The 21,067-nt window shown below is 32.0% G+C and overlaps 2 protein-coding genes across 7 annotated transcripts in view; one reads left to right on the top strand and one right to left on the bottom strand.

The window, feature by feature from the left end:
- Nucleotides 1-239: 239 nt before the first annotated feature.
- On the top strand, nt 240-7,198 carry LOC149480147 (metaxin-1). 2 transcript variants are annotated; one of them, XM_089707081.1, is made up of 6 exons: nt 240-410; nt 482-628; nt 758-1,027; nt 1,829-2,063; nt 2,614-2,765; nt 6,789-7,198. In XM_089707081.1, exons 1-6 carry the CDS (start codon nt 333-335, stop codon nt 6,912-6,914), a joined length of 1,008 nt encoding a protein of 335 aa, XP_089563207.1. In that variant the 5' UTR covers nt 240-332; the 3' UTR covers nt 6,915-7,198. The 2 variants fall into 2 exon arrangements, with proteins under 2 accessions (XP_089563207.1, XP_089563209.1); XM_089707083.1 differs by lacking the exon at nt 6,789-7,198 and adding an exon at nt 3,808-4,042.
- Nucleotides 7,199-7,348: 150 nt separating this feature from the next.
- Nucleotides 7,349-21,067, bottom strand: part of LOC149480146 (myotubularin-related protein 10-B) — a 76,664-nt gene continuing 62,945 nt past the window's right edge. For 3 of the 5 annotated variants that reach the window (XM_089707076.1, XM_089707078.1, XM_089707080.1), the window contains one exon: nt 17,867-20,275. In XM_089707076.1, coding sequence (XP_089563202.1) covers nt 20,051-20,275 — 225 coding nt within the window. In that variant the 3' untranslated portion in view covers nt 17,867-20,050. Of the gene's footprint in view, nt 9,773-10,568; nt 10,748-12,582; nt 12,710-13,987; nt 14,226-14,588; nt 14,725-15,749; nt 15,880-17,866; nt 20,276-21,067 lie in introns of those variants that run through there. The other 2 variants (XM_089707077.1, XM_089707079.1) reach the window with 2 other exon arrangements.

Genomic DNA, 21,067 nt, shown 5'->3' with positions numbered 1-21,067 from the left:
AACCTCAATATTTTTGTCTAATATATGTTATAAGCCATATGTACTTATTATTATATGCGATGGGGGCTAGACAGCCACTATTTTTATTCCAGATATAATATAAAATATGTACTTTTTTTGTCTTCTTTGATTCATGTTATCCTTAAAGCATAGCCTACATTCATAGATAATCTATGGATTACGATAACTGTCATTTACAGACTGTCAATTGACCAATTGTCACCAATCAACTTCGTAATTCAGAAACATTTCAGAAATCAGTAGAAATTGTTAGAAATATTTTTTGTGAAATGATAAATAAATTATATGTTTTATACTAGTTATCGTAAATAATGAATAACATAGAATTGGATATTTGGAGAGGCGAATGGGGTCTCGCTTCCATTGATTTAGAATGTCTTAGAGTTTTAGTAAGTATAGAAATTTCTAACCTTAGCCTACCATAGCACCGGCCTTTATTTAAAAACAAAATTATTTGCAGACGTATATGAAATTTATTGGCGTCCCAGTTCGTGTTCGTGAAGTGAGCAATCCATTTTTTACACCAAAAGGAACGTTGCCTGTTTTGCGAGATGGTAGAAAGGTGCTGACGAACTTTGAAGAAGTTGTAGATTATTTGAAATCATTAGTAAGTTCCAATTTCATTATTTATTTATTACCAATGACTAAAATGAATAATTAAGTATAAATTTTCATTTGAAGCAATAATGAGAAATATGATGTAATTATACCCAGATTTTGTATACTTGTTTTACAGCATTATAGTACAGATGTTCACTTAAATACAAAGCAGGCGGCTGAAGCGAGTGCATTTACACAATTTATCAGGGAGAAACTTTATCCAGCTTATCAGTTTGCCTGGTGGGTTGATGAGAAAAACTATGCAGACCTCACAAGACCAGCGTATGCCAGAGCTTTACAAATTCCTTTTAATTTCTACTACCCATCTAAATACCAAAATGCAGCTAAGGAAATGATTGATGCATTATATGGAGAGCATGCAGATTTGAAAGAAGTTGAAAAAACTGTAAGTGTTATAATATTTTTTTGATATATTAATTATTCCAATACGAAAACAATAAGATGAAAAATTAAAACAGATGTTTTAGTTCATCTTTTTGGTGAAATGATGTGAAATAGTTCTATATAACTAATTTACATAGATGAACAAATTTTCTTGTTATTTAACTTTGCTTGACTGACTGATTAAAGTAGTCTAAATATAAATCATAAATAGTTTAAATTGAAATTGAATCACTACATAGTATAAAATAAAATCGCTTTCTCTGTCCCTATGTCCCTTTGTATGCTTAAATCTTTAAAACTACGCAACAGATTTTGATGCGGTTTTTTTTAATAGATAGAGTGATTCAAGAGGAAGGTTTTAGTATATAATTTATTAGGTTTTAGACAAAGCGAAGCCACGGGCGGTAACCTATATTTAACTGTATAAAGTTATAAACTATAATGTAAGGGTTGTAAACATTTATTGACACGTCATGTTTAAGGTGAATTTTTTACAGGTGAAATGAAATAAAACTACAATCTTTATTCAAACAATTATCATTTATTCATGAACACAATACTTGCTAAGCTAAACATTCAAATGCTTTTTAAATATAAATTTTTTAAGAATTGAAAAAATGCGAACACGCGGTGGAATTCGCGTTCTTTGGCGGAAAACGCGGGTTCGAAACCTGCTTCGTGATATAAATTTTTCTATTCTTTTCAAATGTATAAATAAACAAAGTATAATTTGTCAGAAATTAATGTTTTATGTATGTCTCCTGAATAATGTATTTGCTTAACGCAACTAAATATTTCACAGATATACAGTGAAGCGGAAAAGTTTCTAAAGGCGCTGTCAGACCGTCTCGGCGAGAGCGAATACTTCTTTGGTAACCGTCCCTCGTCGTTCGACGCGACAGTGTTCGCGTATCTCGCGCCGCTATATAAAGTACCATTCCCAAATGCGACATTGTCTAACCATGTGAAGGGGATCGCTAATCTCACTAGATTTGTAGCGAGGATCAATCAGAAGAATTTTAGACATGTTACCGATGGTGGGTTTTGCGTTCATATAGAATTGGAATGTTTATTTTACGTGATAGCCTAATTTTAACTTTGGTTCTACAAATTATCTATACTGATCTATACTAATACATATTATACAGAGGAAAGGTTTGTAATTATGTATGTATGTATGTATGTATGGTTTTCATGCATAAACTACTGGACCGATTTTGATGAAATTTGGCACAGACAATCTTTAGACCCTGAGAAAGAACATAGGCTACCTTTTTTTGCGAAATATGTACCACAGGCGAAGCCGGGGCGGACCGCTAGTAATTCATAAGAAAATTCTATGTTAAAATGTCTGTTAGTTAGTAATAGTTTCTGTAGTAATCGCCATAACAGTTGAACTTCTTTTGAGCAGACTCTCACTAGGATATGTTTTGTTTTCACTTGAAAAATAGGATTTTATCTAATGTCATGTATTTCTTTGTCATTATATTTGTTTGGAATGTTCACAAAAAATATTATTTAAAAGGCTACACAAGTAATCTAATGATTGTATTTTAACTGTAATATGAAATAATGACAAAATTGCAGAATACAACAGACAAAACGCGAAAAAGCAGTCAACGGGCACACAGTCGGACCGAGAAGCTAACTTCCCGAACCAAACTCGTAACAAAGTGTTAGCAGCTATATTTGCAGCTATTGCCATGACTGGATACGCAGTCGCTAATGGAATGTTTCATGTGAGTATGAATATATGAATATTATTATATATTATTATGTATTCATATGTATATATAGATATAGGTAGGCTATAGGTTTTTGCTTAGCTTGTTATGCATGTCAAAATTATACAGGGTGTAATCGTTAGGTTAGGTTCCCGTTTTATATTTTAAAAGTTATTATTGTCATTTTACTCATTAGGTAAAGGGCTTTCGATATCGGTATAAAGTTTTTTGATATCTGCAATAGTTACGGAATAATCGCCTGTGCACACTTAACGATTACACCCTGTATAGTAGATGCTTGTAGTCAATTGTTGTTGTTGTATTATTTATCTATCTAATACAAAACACTAAACATTAACAATTAAAACAATTACAATACTATAACATAAATTAATCACAATATTAATGTGGCTATTACTGTCAGTCTTGGAGACTAGCCTACTAAAAGCCTAATAAAAGAAAGCATAAAAATTAAGCAGTAGTAAGTAGCCACCAATTAATGCAGATATTTTTTTTATTAATTTACATAACAGTTTTACATGCTATAAAAAAATTAACAAGATTAAAAGACAATAACTCAATTATATTTAAATTGAATTAATCTAGAATAAAATTATTCTGTTTCTTATATTGTTTTTGGTATGTCAGTACATACATATTTTTAATTGATGGTCACCAAGTTATAGTTGCCCTTGATCCTTTTTTTTTACATCAATTCTTAAAAATTATTAATTTATCATTGAAATTCCCTATTTTCTAGGCAACTATAAATCCGACATATGTTATTCCCTGTCTTATGGGAATGCTTTGTATATACTCGTCCCTGTATGTTACAAGTTCTAAATTGAGAGCTGATTTCACCGCTTACTGTTTGTAACCCCAATATCCTATTTGACGCTGATGAAATTTTTCATATATTTTTGGCATTGTTAAAAATGTTTAAACAAATCATCAAGTGAAACCAGCCCTAAATGTTGTTTATAGACTATATAAATGTCGAGTAGTGAGCTAGTATGAAGGAAGTTGTAATCTTATTCATTCTCATTTATCTGTTCAGGATTTCAAAGACTTTGAACACTCGCACGACTACAACGAGATGTTTGAGAATGAAGAGGACGACAACTGATTGCGCGCGTGTGCGCTCGCTGGACGCACGCACACATGGACGGCATGCTACCACAGACTATACACCAGTGACAGTTACAGTTTTGACATTGACATTGACGTAAAGCGACAAGTCGTTTTTTTTTTCTTGGCGAGAAGGCCAAGTCTTAAATTATAAAAGATATTAATAAACAGGGTTGTTGAGGATTCCTAGGACTAGGACTACTAGGACTCTACTAACGAACAAGAGTAGAGTCTTACCGCCATATTTATATCTGCGCCTAACACTTATCTCTAAACATAATAATATAACATTTTCTCTCATACTCAGAAGAAACATATTTTACCAAATAATGTTTGTCAAAAGTCATTTTAAATTAAAAAAAAAAACAATTTGTTTAAGCTTACATAATAATATCTACCAGTTAGTTTTTTTTTTTTGTGGAAATCGCCTAATGTCGCTTCTGGCACTGATATAGATTAGGTTTTTTCTGTGGGTTTTCTCGAGTAATATGCATAAACAAAAGCTCATCTGAGTCCGGCTCGTGACTCAAATAGTAGGTACTTACAGGCTTTGTAAATTCGCAATCGGGCGAGCTAACCTCCCCTAACCTTAAACATCAATATGTAGAGACAGGAGAATGGCTTTTGTTTTAATTTTTAATTTTAAAAGTTTTTGTTTTTTAATTTTGATTATAATTTTCTATCATCCTCATCCGCTTCCTCATCCGCATCCTCTTCCTCAAAAAAATATCCTCTTCCTCATCCGCATCCTCTAAATTTGTGTGTGAAAATTCCTCTTCCTCCTCCTCTTCCTCATAATCACTTCCTCAACAACCCAATTAATAAACTCATGTGACAGTTATAGGCATCTTTGACAGATATGAATGAATCTGTCAATCCTAAGAGATTGTTGCTTTTACCATGTTTGAAATTGTTAATTTTATTTAATTTAACTGCATAAATATATATCAATTTCTTTAGAAAGATAAGTCTGTAAAGGCTGTGAGCTTTACTATCAAATTTAGTTCTAGTTTTTATCCATAAATATTGAAATCTTGTTAAGAGTTTTGAAGTTCTCTGAATCTAGCATTGAAAAACTATATAATTGTCATAAAATATGTGTACAGTGTGATGTTTTATCGTTCCTAATTGCACCAAATTGTTTATTAAAAAAACATACGCATTTTATATTAGGTATCTTGTGTTTTAAAAATTTGCAACAATAGACAATTTCTTTTAACATGGGTTAATTTTGCTACGTACCTATTATACTTATTATAATATTTACATTAACTATTTTTTTTGGAAAGGAGAAGAAGAATAAAGCATATTATATGCAAAAAATAAATGTAGATTCTGATAACTGCCACAATGTATATTTATTGAAAGCTTATATAATAGTAATTTTGCATTTACTTAACAAACAATATTAGATATTTTGTATTTTGAAAAACATAAAATAATTATGAAGTTATTTACTTAATTATCATTATATATGTATTTTATTCTTCATTCTTATTAAAATAGTTTTTTAGCGTGTAATTTTAATTAGCTGGACTTGATATTTAAAATTAAAACTTGTGTTTGAAGGCGGCAAAGACAGTTGAAAATGATTATTCCACAAATAAACTGAACCTTAACGTACACGAAATGCAATTTAATTTTTCTATTGTTATAATGATAATGTTATTTGTTTTATATAGTACATAATATATATATATCCGCGTGAAATGTACAAAATAGTGCCTTTTGCCTCGTATTAGATATGTATTTTCAAATTGCGTACACTGCCTTCGTGAAATAATGCAATGTGGTGAGGGAAATATATCGACTGTTAATTTTATTAGAATGTTAGTGCTTTTAGTTTTAGTGGAATGAGTTTTTTATTTGCGATTGAAAGTCGAGTTTGTTTTAACTTATTGGTGCGTGAATAAATATGTTGTATGTTAAATGTGTGTTTTATTTATGTTTTTTTAGTTCTTAATGGATTTCCTAAACCTTTTAAGTTCTTTATTTTAAGTTTATTCATAACTATATTGTTCATAAATCCACCTGTAAAGCTGATAACAAGCAGCAACAAGCAGATAACACACCTACAAATACTTTAAAGTCGTTTGTAAAAGATATTTATCCATACTATACTGATTGATGACTATTATTTTATTCTACACTTCCTCACTCTTTTGCTATTTTGGAAACAAAAATTTAAAGTATTTGTTAAGAAATAAATTTTATTGAATTAATTTTTAAATATGCCATTTTTGGTAGTTCATATTTATAAAAAAAAATATCAATAAAAAAGCAGTTCAAAACGTTCACCCAGTCGAAAGTTTTGAAGTTCAAAAAAAAAATACAGTAGAATTGAGAATCTCCTGTTTTGAACTAAGCACTAACTGTAAGGTCAAAACACGTGCGACTACTCAACGACAACGCAGAAGTCCACTTGCGCGAGCGTTTACGTAAAGTCCCTTGCGCAAGTCAACTACCGCATAGTCACTTCGCTTTATGATAGTAATAGATTATTTGTGCTATAGGTCTAGTTACGATGAACTTGATAGCGATAGCCTCTTTTAATGAATTATCGAATCTATCACGAATTTAAAACTGTCCTCAAATGTGTTTGTTAAAATTATATTCTAGTTGAAAGAAACAAATATTAAAGCAAAATTAAATTTGTGGTGTAATCACAAAGTGCGCCAAAAACTACCAAAAGTAATCTAGTTAATATACACAAAATATATCGAACCTTATTTGGATGAATTAAAGTCGTATTTACAAATTACAAAGCTCCAAATTTCACCATACATGCGTGGAGTTTTGGTGGACTTTTTTGTCGCAAATTGTTTGTGTAATAGTTAAAAATGTCTCTAACCTCTATTATTTTACTGTTAGTTCTTATTAATTGAAAATAAATCTATAAACCCATTTCAGCGCTGGTCATCATGGAGTTGGCAGAAGACGATCTCACTCAACCGCTTCCGAATCGCTAAGAAGCACTTTGATAAGATGAAACGTCTTAGGGCCAAATCTGAGGATACTTCTACAAATGCTAAATAGTCAAGGCATAATATATTGAGAACCTAGACGATCCCGAAAATTTTAATGCAAGAGTTGGTGTAACTCGTGAATTATTATTCTTTTAATGTCATGTGTGAATATATTGTGTTGTTTGTGGTATCGTTTGTACGAATTGGTTTTTTAATCGAGTATGTTACCTTAGACTCAATTTTGTGTTGAATTAAAATAGAATCTCGAAAAGACGAAAGATATAAACTTTCTATGGAACTAGTTCTAGTATCTTTGCTAATGTTGATAGCTAATTATATGGTAGAGATAAGAGTATTATATTATAAAAAAATTATACGAAAAAGACAATAGTAATAGGTTTAATATTTTATGTGAGCAGATGTATGTTTTGTTTTTATGTTAAGTTATAGACGATTAAGTCCTATGTTATATGTACCTGATAAGTTGTTATAAATAAAACCACATTTCAATATTCATTCGTTTTATTTCCATTATTTGAACATTATTTCACGTCAGGTATACTACAGCTTATTATTGCCAACACCTGTAGAATGGATGTTTAGTGTTGCTAGCCTAGTCGAAATGTAACTAATTTTATTTTATAGCTAGCAACATCATTACATATAATCGGATGGCACTTAAATTTAGCATGATTTAAATCAAGCAATACTTAACACAATAAGTATAAGTTATAACAATTCGTAAATATACATTTATCACTTACGACGCTCCTTGTACACAAATTGTATAACAGTTAATATTATTTATACGGTTACATATCTACATTTGTATACATACTCCTTGAAATCTAAAACAAAAAGATTGTTTGTGTTCGGTGAAAGAAAGGGTTTCTCTGTGCAAAAATATACAAACTTAGCTACAAACTAAGATTCCGTAAACAGTAAAATATATTATTCTTATTAAAATTAATAACAAACTGAAGTTAGCTGCCATATTTACAACGTAACAATTTACTTTCGACCTTCGAATATAACTTAGTGAAATCTAATCGTTATTTCTAACTTTTGATATCATTATATAAAGGTCTTAAAAGAACAATAAACGACATGGTAACAATATTTATTAAATTATTACAGGTAAAGTTAAATTATCAGTACTGTCAGCATTTAAAAATTACTTTTTCATTCACTCTCCGTCATCTGGGAATTAAATTGCTTATTTAAAAAATTTAGCGTATAAAAATATTTTTTATTTATCTAAGACACATTAATACATCTTTTATAATAGCCAATGTATTCTTCACAATTTAACACAAATATATTTTCAGACGTATGCTAAATAATGAATTTCAATCAAGACAAATTCGTCAATAAAATTTGCTATTTACGAATAGAAATTCGAGTTTAACAATTCTTATGAAAATAAATAAATTTTACCAAAAATATACGCAAATGTTATTTAAAACACCATAAGCATTATTTTGTTCTACAAATAAAGTATTCTATTATCTATTATATCAATATATTTACAGATTATTAAAATACTGCTTCTACAAAACATCTATAAAGTAAGAAAATATCGGCATACTAATATTATTCAATATTACGTTTGCACTAGTCAAGTATGTAAAAAATTTCAGATACTACCTAAATTATCAATTTTCATTAAAAGGGAACATGTCAAAATCGAAAAACATGGCGACATATGCGTGAAATGTCATTTTGACAATTATTAGTCTTTGGGTAAATTTTTTTTGCAAAAGTGACATATTTTATAATTTATTTTTATTTTGTAGATTTTGTAGATCTCCTAATGAAAAAACGCATTCAATATCCTCTTTAGTACGTAAATTATTTATTAGTATTTAAATGTTGTTATAACTTTTCTAAAAAAGCTTATGAATCTCCATCACCGTATAATAAATATTCTAAAACCGTCTATATCCCTAATGAGTTCAACATTTTGCAAAATATATGGTTATATAAACCTAAATTATTGTTATAATGGTGAAAATGTTAATAAATTAATATCGCATTGTAATATACAAATACAACATGTACTTTATTTTACAACTGTAAGTGGATATAATACAATAGTGTCTTATCGTAACTTAGTATATGATTAAATATAACAAACACCTTTATTTGTTCTATATTAGTCGCTGTTGATCTAATTCGTAACGAAAGTACTAAATTTTACAAACACGTAAGCAATTTTCTTTAATTTCTTTTTAAATACAATGTATTTATTACACCCATTTTCACACTCAAATAAAATAACGTTTATTTTTAAGAAATAATACGTTTTGTCTGGTCATCTAAGAAATCTATTACAGCAAGAAATATAGAAATGCCAGTTGGCGCCAACTAGAGAATACAACTATATAAAATTAAAATGCACCAAAGTAGATAAGACTACAGTTACATACATTCTTGCACACAAGCGTAATACTGTTACAAATTCCAAGCAGCATTCTAATTGAAGTTCAAGAGAGTTAACAACTGGATTAAACACACAATTCCATATTGACTCATTATCTATTGCCATACACACACTAACACACGCTTTACAATTCCAATTTCAAGACCCGTTCTAAATTCAAAATTTCCACCACACTTACACACTACAAACACACACTTTACACCATAACACAATTCCAATTTCAAAAAAGTTCGAAATTTGAAATTTTGACATTTCTTTTTTTAATCGGGTGCGTTCAACAAGCTCTGCGAGTCGAGTAGCTGTGTCGCGTCTATGAGGCTCACTTGCATTGCATCCAGGCTTGTTGATACATTATCACTTGTCTTCAGGCTGAAGGGGTAGAAGCGGGTGAGTGTGGGGGGCGGGGAGGGGGGAGGGTCTTCACCCCCGTTGGTACGATCGTTGAGGATCGATAGAGATGTCAATTTCTCGTTGAGCTTTTGTATCTGTGAAGTAATATAACATTGTTTATACAGGAAATGGGACAGGATTAAAATTAAATCTTTAGTAAAAAAAACTTAAAAATAAGAATCTATTTATTTATCGTGATATACTGTTTCGTATATTTTATTGTTAAAAGTGCTTTAATGCAAGCGAACAAACCTAACCAGTCACATTTTTTGTAAGTCACGTAAGGACATAGAGTCAAAGTAGAACTATTAGATTGGTCCTTCGAGCCGGATCTGAACCAGTGATAGATGGATTTGATATTGACCGTCATAGAGGTTTCTTACCTACAATATATTATGTTACATCTGTTGTGAGTTCGTGTCTTATGTATAAGTAAATACCTCCATTGCTTTCACCATTGCTCGTTCACGCAATGTTGAGTAGTGACTAAACAAAGCGCGTGTGTGCCGAGCATACCGAAATCGTCGCCTTACTCCACCGCGACCTTGAAATTTTACTTTTAACCCACCTAAAAAACGCGTGGCCACACCATTGAGTTACTATAACTAGAGAGGCCATCGCTACTACACTTTTTCTAACACGAGTTAGAGTCAATCGTCTCAAACCTTTTTTTTTACATTGATTGGTTTTAATTGATAAGTTTATTCGTATTTTTTTAATAAGATAAAAAATATTTATTTGTTACATTGATTGGTTTTAATTTATAAGTAATAATAGGCAGAATATTTGCAAATTGTATGACTCCCTGGCCGCCCCGCGCTGCCGCGCTTGTCGCACAGATTTTGTTCGTGGTGTCCTCTCCATAATAAAACCTCAATGGGCCACACCGACCTGCGCTCGCACGCGGCAGTTGTGCCAGTAGTACTGCACGCGGCCGGCGGCGGGCGCGTCGAGCGGCGCCAGCCAGCGCTCGTAGCACTGCGCCCACAGCTCCGCGCCCGCCACCGACGTGCACGGCTCCAGCCGCACGACCTCGCCCGCCGAGCGCCGGCTGCACACTGACGACATCGCTGTGGAACACACGTATATAGGGTGTAATCGTTAAGTGTGCACAGGCGATTATTCCGTAACTATTACAGATATTAAAAAACTTTAAACTGATATCGAAAGTACTTAACCTAATGAGTAAAATGGCCATAATAAATTTTTAAAAATAAAATTATCACCATTTTACTCATTAGGTTAAGTACTTTCGATATCAGTTTAAAGTTTTTTGATATCTGCAAAAATAATTTTTCTAATCTTCCTAAAATTGGAAATTTTTACGACTGATTAATGTAAACCACCCACCTATTCCCACCTACATCCCGTACGCTATGCTATGTAAGTGAACTTAGCAGATCATTTTTAGCAGATCAAAAAAAATGTGAGTTCTTATCGCGTGCGTTCTTATCGAGTTCTACAGTTCCTGATACTTTTTAGAAATAGTTCTGGCGTTTTTACCTTAAAAAAACGACATTTGAAAAAATGATACGTATAGAAATTTTCCTGGCTTATGGACATTTTCCTGTCTTAAATTTTCCTTTCTCATGGAAATATTCCTGGCTTGTAAACATTTTCCTGACTTATACAAATTTCCTTATCTATATAATTTTGCGGCAAAGAGAAATTTTCCTTACGTATAGAAATTTTCCTGGCTTATAGAAATTTTCCTGGCTTATAGAAATTTTCCTGGCGCATAGAAAATTCCCTGACGTATAGAAATTTTCTTGACGTATAGAAATTTTCCGGACTTATGGAAATTTTCCTTTCTTATGGAAATTTTCCTGGCGTATAAAAATTTTCCTGGCTTATAAAATTTTTTCTGACTTATACAAATTTTCCTTGTTTATAGAAATTTTCCTGGCGTATGGAAATTTTCCTTCCTTATGGAAATTTTCCAGCTTATAGAAATTTTCCCGACTTATGAAAATTTTCCTGACTTATAGAAATTTTTCCTGACTTATCATAATTTTTCTGTCAATCGAAATTTCCCTAACTATTGTTAAAATAATTTTTCTTATCTTCCTAAAATTGGAAATTTTTACGACTGATTAAAGTAAACCACCCACCTATTCCCACCCACATCCCGTACGCTATGCTATGTAAGTGAACTTAGCAGATCATTTTTAGCAGATCAAAAAAAAAATGTGAGTTCTTATCGCGTGCAGTTGAGTTCTACAGTTCCTGATACTTTTTAGAAATAGTTCTGGCGCTTTTACCTTAAAAAACGACATTTGAAAAATTGATCTGCCACCTTCCCGTAGTAGATAATTTTTACCGGATCAAAAAAGAAAAAGTTGAGTTCTTGAGCCAGAACTATTTCTAAAAAGTATCAGGAACTGTAGAACTCAACTGCACGCGATAAGAACTCACATTTTTTTTTTGATCTGCTAAAAATGATCTGCTAAGTTCACTAACATGTTGTTACTTCACAGATATTCAGTTGACGGGAAAATATGACGTCAGTTACTTATTGTAATCCATGAAAGCACTAATACCTCCACGTGTTGCTGCTAACCTGGTACTTGTGATGACGAAACAAATTTATTTCGCATTCTACCAGAACAACATAATATACAAGATGTATGAAAACGTAATCACAAACATTTTCGGGAAAATATCACGTTATTCTCTTCCGTATACAAAAAAAAAGACGTGTGGCACTCGGGGACTGCCGTGGTAAAGCTATTGCATGCTATGCCTTCAAGCCACACCTCCGAGCCCGTCGAAGTGGGGAGCGTGAGGTTTTTTCGTTACGGAATTTCTGGATTCGGTCCCCGCGCTCAAGGCCCGCGATAGAAGCTATGCAACAGCTTAATAAAATCATTATTTGACGTACAAGCAAAAAGTCCTATATACTTACAAAGCCTTTGTTCATTGATAGCATTAGTTCTATGCCCCACATAGAGCGGATTGTAGAACAGCGCCACGTCCCGTTCGCCGAACTGCTCCGCCCAGTCCCAGATCGGACGTTGCACAAAGTTCTGCAACTTAATGTTTTTAACTTTAATTTATTAGTAGAAAATAATAATGGTAATTGCTCATATATTTATTTTCTCCCTGTACAACCGGTTGTCTGCAAGAAATCGCTATTTAGCGATAAGGCCGCCGTTTTTTTTTTTAAGATAGATTAAGTCTCAATTTGTAATTTTTAAGAGCAATAAAGTAATAAATAAATAAATGGTAGTTGGGAGTTAAAAATTTATTGCAGTTGTATATGAACACCAGGAACTAACATCACAGTATTACAATATTATTTCCTACAGTAAGGAATCGCCTTTGATGTCGCGCGATGCCGCCGCCAGCGTAGGTACTTACGCTGCCACACGAAAATACGCTAGGGTTGCAACAAATGGGAAATAAAACAATTGTGATTATTAATATTATGATGAAATCATTTATTCATATTATGTACATTCAAAATAATTGCGATTATTAAATCTGATGTAATTATTTGTTCATAAATATATAATTACAGATATTGCACTGCTAAATATTATTTACGTGGACACTTTATTTTTGGATGTTCTTAATTGTATATTATAACATTTAACTAAGTAATGCATTCGCATTGGGATGTACAATCTGATTAAAAAATAATGAGGTCAACATATATACATAGCTTTGATTTTAATTCAACAGATACAATTAATACAATCTTTCCGAAATATTGTTTCCTTCTGGGATTTCAATGTAGATTTACATCCGTTAACGGAACAGTTTGTGCGCGCTATAATAGAATATGTAAGTACCTATGTATAATAAAATTATTACACAAAAAATACGACTGCGTCGTCCTTTCGCGCTAGGTAAGGCAAACTAAGCGTGTTTGCCTTACGCGGCCCGCATCGCCCGACCCCCGCCAGTTCCCCTCCGTTTCTCTGCACAAGTACATTCGTCGCACTACTGTAGGAAATATGGTAATACTGTGCTAACATTATGAAATTGAATGTAAAGAAATATAAGTGTAATTGAATTGGTATCAAATAATAATAATATATTGTTCTGAAGAGCAACAAGAATGCTACAAAAAACATCTACTAATATTTTTTTTACAAGTAACTAGTAATTGTGTAATCTTTGGTAAGTATAAGTCTTTAATCTTTTGGTATGCTATCTTACAACCTTTCAGAAATAAACCTTGTGTTTTAAATTTTAACCAAGTTTAAAAATAAATGATACGTCGTAATCTAAAACGCATTTCCACACGGAACTACTAAAATAACCCCTATAAACAAACAAACAAACATCAAAATCCCAAAACTCACCCTAGCCACAGCCAATTCCCGATCTTTCGGACAATTAAACAGGAACGTATCAAACAAATGATTATGCGATCCGTCCCATAACGTAGTTAAGTATGTCTCCGTAAATTGGAACGCAGCCGGGAACTGGGATTGGAGTTGCCATACACAATCCAGGAATAATAGAAACACTGGGGCCACTTGTGAGGGGGGAGCCTTTTCTAGATCCTCCTTTGACATGCCTGGGCGGGGGAGACCGAATCTGCGAAAAAATATAAGGTAATAATGACTTTTTGAATAAAGGTGCTGTAAAAAGAACTTTCATTGTAAAATTGCTTCAAAATTAAATGGAAAAAGTAAAATATGCCCATTTGGAAGGAATAATAATTTGTCGTCAAAATAGACTACACATAAGTATGAAAATTTCAAAAATATTTACTTCAGTTGTCTATGGTTTAATCTATAAACATTTAAATGATATTTTGTATTGCAATTTATCAATACCAATATTGCCTAAAAATAATGATAAAACAATACAAGATTTTCAAATACGACCAGTTAGACCAAAACAAAAACTCATAAAAAAAACTATTTTTTCTCAAATATAAAAATAAAAAAATCTCACCGATCACAAAACGGGTGACCCAACGCAAGCCACTCCTTTTGTATGAGCGACTGGAAGCCAGATATGGAACGGTAGTGCGGGTCGAGTAGCAACTGTGTGAGGCTCGATACCACTGCGCAATAGTCTACACCATCACCTGTGGAAAAATGTTTTTGTTTTAAAATTAAATTTGAAAATTGGTTTGTGTAACATTATAATGGTGTTTGTAGTTAGACTATCTGTGCCACGCGGTTTTCGCGGTTTAACGTGAGCATATTTCTATAGCTTAATAATTTATGAAAAACCACGGATCTTCTGTCCAGTGGTTTTTCGGTGAAAGAAGAAAAAAGTGATGGAGGTTTGTGTAACAATATAATGGTGTTTGTAGTTAGACTAGCTGTGCCATGCGGTTTTCGCGGTTTCCCGTGAGCATATTTCTATAGCTTAATAATTAATGAAAAACCACAGCCCCCCTAGGCCCTAGTCAAGTGGCTTTCTGTTAGCGTAGCGTTCAATAGAATAGACTACGAATGTATGAGATTGACGTAGGCTGTAGATAAACGTATCTACAGCTTACGTCAATTAAAGAAGAATAAACGTACATACATCCATCCATCTACATAAACTTTCACGTTTTCAATATTAGTAAGATTTGTACAGGATAATTATTTGCCACTAAAAGTAGTACAGAATTCCCATGTATGTCAGATAGAAAGGATTACTATTTACAAATCTCACCGATTTAAAAAATCACATTAATAAGGTATTAACCAAAATAATCCAGCGGACGGTAGCAAATATTTTTTTTTTAATTTAAAAAAAAAGTAAGTATCTGCCTATTTTTTGATATTTCAAGCTTTACAGTACAGCCAAAGTTTAAACTTTGAAACAAACAAAAAAATTGGTTGTTTGTAAAGTAGTTTTACAATCGAGATGTTTACGTGATAACATAATGCAGTGGCAGCGCTCGAGATGAGACGGGAGATCGGTCCGTCTCTCTCTCGTTATACCTGCGATCGCGCTCGTGAGGTTTTGGTGTGACACAAGTTTCTGAACATGTCACCCGACGAAAACGATTTTCAAAACGTTATCACGTTAAAAAAACTACTAAAATTTTTGACAAAGAATATCTAAAGGAAGATTCTATGGACAGAGTATGAAAGATGAACAGATAAAACTTACCCTCCTGCAGCACAACAGTGACATTATCAGATATATGCTTAGCGGCATCATCCGCGAACGTCAAACACGCGGCCACGTGCCGCAGCCACCGACTTGATTCAAGCATCGAGTAGTACTGCGAGTCTTTTATCTGTAGATAAAAAAAAACATGTTACAATACAGTACACCATATAAAATAATCTGAAACATTATTTTTGACGTGACAACGTCCTATAATTCGATAGCGCCGGCTGCACGCACGAAAAAACATGTCTCAAGCGGCGTTACCTCGCTCTGAGGCGTTCCATGTAAGGCTTGAAGTGCAAGCGAGAGCGCGGAACGAGCGACAAAGAAGCACAATCGGACGTTGTCACGTTCAACTATCGTCAGTAAACCAACTTTACAGACCACCAATTTTTTAATCATAGATAGGTAAAAATTAAATAATTCATCCGCCTGCAGCTGTTTATAACTACTCAACATATATATGTATAAACGTGTATAACTCACTTGCCTGCAGCTGCTTGTAACTACTTCTTAAAAGTTCGATTTCTTTTTACTATTGATTGATGACTATTATTTTATTCTACACTTCCTCACTCTTTTGCTATTTTGGAAACAAAAATTTAAACTACATATTTGTTAAGAAATAAATTTTATTGGCTTAATTTTTAAATAAATAAGTATGCCATTTTTGGTAGTTCATATTTATCATAAAAAAAATATCATTAAAAAAGCAGTTCAAAACGTTCACCCAGTCGAAAGTTTTGAAGTTCAAAAAAAAATACAGTAGAATTGAGAATCTCCTTTTTTGAACAAAGCCACTAACTGTAAGGTCAAAACACGTGTGACTACTCAACGACAACGCAGAAGTCCACTTGCGCGAGCGTTTACAGAAAGTCCCTTGCGCAAGTCAACTACCGCTGACCGCATAGTCACTTCGCTTTAGGATAGTAATAGATTATCTGTGCTTTAGGTCTAGTTACAATGAACTTGATAACGATAGCCACTTTTAATGAATTAGTTACCTGATCGAGTCTATCACGAATTTAAAACTGTCCTCAAATGTGTTTGTTAAAATTAAATTCTAGTTGAAAGAAACAAATAAAATAAAATAAATAAATAAATAAAGCTTTATTTGTTCCATAAGAATATACAATTTTAGTTACAGTTATAGTTTGAGTACATAGTAGAACAATTTAGACACTAATCTAGTTTAAATAATTTAAATTAAGTACTCGTTAGGTTCTTATGGACCCCGTACGGGTAAAAGCCTTTTTTTTTTACCCGAAAGAAACAAATATTAAAGCAAAATTAAATTTGTGGTGTAATCACAAAGTGCGCCAAAAGCTACCAAAAGTTATCTAGTTAATATACACAAAATATATTGAACCTTATTTGGATGAATTAAAGTCGTATTTACAAATTACAAAGCTCCAAATTTCACCATGCGTGGAGTTTTGGTTCACTTTTTTGTCGCTCATTGTTTATGTTAATAGTTAAAAATGTTTCTAACCTCTATTATTTTAATGTTAGTTCTTATTAATTGAAAATAAATCTATAAACCCATTTCAGCGCTGGTCATCATGGAGTTGGCAGAAGACGATCTCACTCAACCGCTTCCGAATCGCTAAGAAGCACTTTGATAAGATGAAACGTCTTAGGGCCAAATCTGAGGATACTTCTACAAATTCTAAATAGTCAAGGCATAATATATTGAGAACCTAGACAATCTCGAAAATTTTAGTGCAAGAGTTGGTGTAACTCGTGAATTATTATTCTTTTAATGTCATGTGTGAATATATTGTGTTGTTTATGGTATCGTTTGTACGAATTGGTTTTTTAATCGAGTATGTTACCTTAGACTCAATTTTGTGTTGAATTGAAATAGAATCTGGAAAAGACGAAAGATATAAACTTTCTATGGAACTAGTTCTAGTATCTTTGCTAATGTTGATAGCAAATTATATGGAAGAGCTAAGAGTATTATATTATAAAAAAATTATACGAAAAAGACAATAGTAATAGGTTTAATTTTTTATGTGAGCAGATGTATGTTTAGTTTTTATGTTAAGTTATATAGACGATAAAGTCCTATGTTATTTGTACCTGATAAGTTGTTATAAATAAAACCACAATTCAATATTCATTCGTTTTATTTCAATTATTTGAACATTATTTCACGTCAGGTATACTACAGCTTATTATTGCCAACACCTGTAGAATGGATGTTTAGTGTTGCCAGCCTAGTCGAAATGTAACTAATTTTATTTTATAGCTAGCAACATCATTACATATAATCGGATGGCACTTAAATTTAGCATGATTTAAATCAAGCAATACTTAACACAATAAGTATAAGTTATAACAATTCGTAAATATACATTTATCACTTACGACGCTCCTTGTACACAAATTGTATAACAGTTAATATTATTTATACGGTTACATATCTACATTTGTATACATACTCCTTGAAATCTAAAACAAAAAGATTGTTTGTGTTCGGTGAAAGAAAGGGTTTTATCTGTGCAAAAATATACAAACTTAGCTAAAAACTAAGATTCCGTAAACAGTAAAATATATTATTCTTATTAAAATTAATAACAAACTGAAGTTAGCTGCCATATTTACAACGTAACAATTTACTTTCGACCTTCGAATATAACTTAGTGAAATCTAATCGTTATTTCTAACTTTTGATATCATTATATAAAGGTCTTAAAAGAACAATAAACGACATGGTAACAATATTTATTAAATTATTACAGGTAAAGTTAAATTATCAGTACTGTCAGCATTTAAAAATTACTTTTTCATTCACTCTCCGTCATCTGGGAATTAAATTGCTTATTTAAAAAATTTAGCGTATAAAAATAATTTTTATTTATCTAAGACACATTAATACGTATCTTTTATAATAGCCAATGTATTCTTCACAATTTAACACAAATATATTTTCAGACGTATGCTAAATAATGAATTTCAATCAAGACAAATTCGTCAATAAAATTTGCTATTTACGAATAGAAATTCGAGTTTAACAATTCTTATGAAAATAAATAAATTTTACCAAAAATATACGCAAATGTTATCAAACACCATAAGCATTATTTTGTTCTACAAATAAAGTATTCTATTATCTATTATATCAATATATTTACAGATTATTAAAATACTGCTTCTACAAAACATCTACAAAGTAAGAAAATATCGGCATACTAATTTTATTCAATATCACGTTTGCAATAGTCAAGCATAAAAATTGCAGATACTACACAAATTTTCAATTTTTATTAAAAGGGAAATGCGACATGTCAATATCGAAAAACATGGCGCCTTATGCGTCATGTACTGTCATTTTGACAGTAAGTCTTTGGGCATTGTCTTTTTGAAATATTTCTCTTTATTTTGTAGATTTAATCTCCTAATTAAAAACGCATTTAAATTTCTCTTCAAGACGTTAATTATTAATTGTATTAAAATGTTGCTTTAGCTATTTAAAAAATGCTTATAAATCTCCATCACCATAATACGATAAATATTCTAAAACCGTCTATATCCCTAATGAGTTCAACATTCTGCAAAATATATGGTTATATAAACCTTAATTATTGTTATAATGATGAAAATGATAATAAATTAATATCGCATTGTAATATACAAATACTACATGTACTTTATTTTACAACTGTAAGTGGATATAATACAATAGTGTCTTATCATAACTTAGAATATGATTTATAACAAACACCTTTATTCGTTCTATATTTATTAATCGCTGTTGATCTAATTCGTAACGAAAGTAATAAATTTTACAAACACGTAAGCAATGTTCTTTAATTTCTTTTTAAATACAATGTATTTATTACACACATTATCACATTCAAATAAAATAACGTTTATTTTTAAGAAATAATACGTTTTGTCTGGTCATCTAAGAAATCTATTACAGCAAGAAATATAGAAATGCCAGTTGGCGCCAACTAGAGAATACAATTTTATAAAATTAAAATGCACCAAAGTAGATAAGACTACAGTTACATACATTCTTGCACACAAGCGTAATACTGTTCCAAATTCCAAGCAGCATTCTAATTGAAGTTCAAGAGAGTTAACAACTGGATTAAACACACAATTCCATATTGACTCATTATCTATTGCCATACACACACTAACACACGCTTTACAATTCCAATTTCAAGACCCGTTCTAAATTCAAAATTTCCACCACACTTACACACTACAAACACACACTTTACACCATAACACAATTCCAATTTCAAAAAAGTTCGAAATTTGAAATTTTGACATTTCTTTTTTTAATCGGGTGCGTTCAACAAGCTCTGCGAGTCGAGTAGCTGTGTCGCGTCTATGAGGCTCACTTGCATTGCATCCAGGCTTGTAGATACATTATCACTTGTCTTCAGGCTGAAGGGGTAGAAGCGGGTGAGTGTGGGGGGCGGGGAGGGGGGAGGGTCTTCACCCCCGTTGGTACGATCGTTGAGGATCGATAGAGATGTCAATTTCTCGTTGAGCTTTTGTATCTGTGAAGTAATATAACATTGTTTATACAGGAAATGGGACAGGATTAAAATTAAATCTTTAGTAAAAAAAACTTAAAAATAAGAATCTATTTATTTATCGTGATATACTGTTTCGTATATTTTATTGTTAAAAGTGCTTTAATGCAAGCGAACAAACCTAACCAGTCACATTTTTTGTAAGTCACGTAAGGACATAGAGTCAAAGTAGAACTATTAGATTGGTCCTTCGAGCCGGATCTGAACCAGTGATAGATGGATTTGATATTGACCGTCATAGAGGTTTCTTACCTACAATATATTATGTTACATCTGTTGTGAGTTCGTGTCTTATGTATAAGTAAATACCTCCATTGCTTTCACCATTGCTCGTTCACGCAATGTTGAGTAGTGACTAAACAAAGCGCGTGTGTGCCGAGCATACCGAAATCGTCGCCTTACTCCACCGCGACCTTGAAATTTTACTTTTAACCCACCTAAAAAACGCGTGGCCACACCATTGAGTTACTATAACTAGAGAGGCCATCGCTACTACACTTTTTCTAACACGAGTTAGAGTCAATCGTCTCAAACCTTTTTTTTTACATTGATTGGTTTTAATTGATAAGTTTATTCGTATTTTTTTAATAAGATAAAAAATATTTATTTGTTACATTGATTGGTTTTAATTTATAAGTAATAATAGGCAGAATATTTGCAAATTGTATGACTCCCTGGCCGCCCCGCGCTGCCGCGCTTGTCGCAAAGATTTTGTTCGTGGTGTCCTCTCTATAATAAAACCTCAATGGGCCACAC

The sequence above is a fragment of the Colias philodice genome, chromosome 19, assembly GCF_061535455.1.
Source record: "Colias philodice isolate Cphi_HAF_F1 chromosome 19, ilColPhil1 Martin Lab GWU primary, whole genome shotgun sequence".
Classification (NCBI taxonomy): Eukaryota; Metazoa; Arthropoda; class Insecta; order Lepidoptera; family Pieridae; genus Colias; species Colias philodice.
The sequence above is the reverse complement of the archived record's forward strand: the minus strand, read 5'-3'. Positions and strand labels throughout refer to the sequence as shown.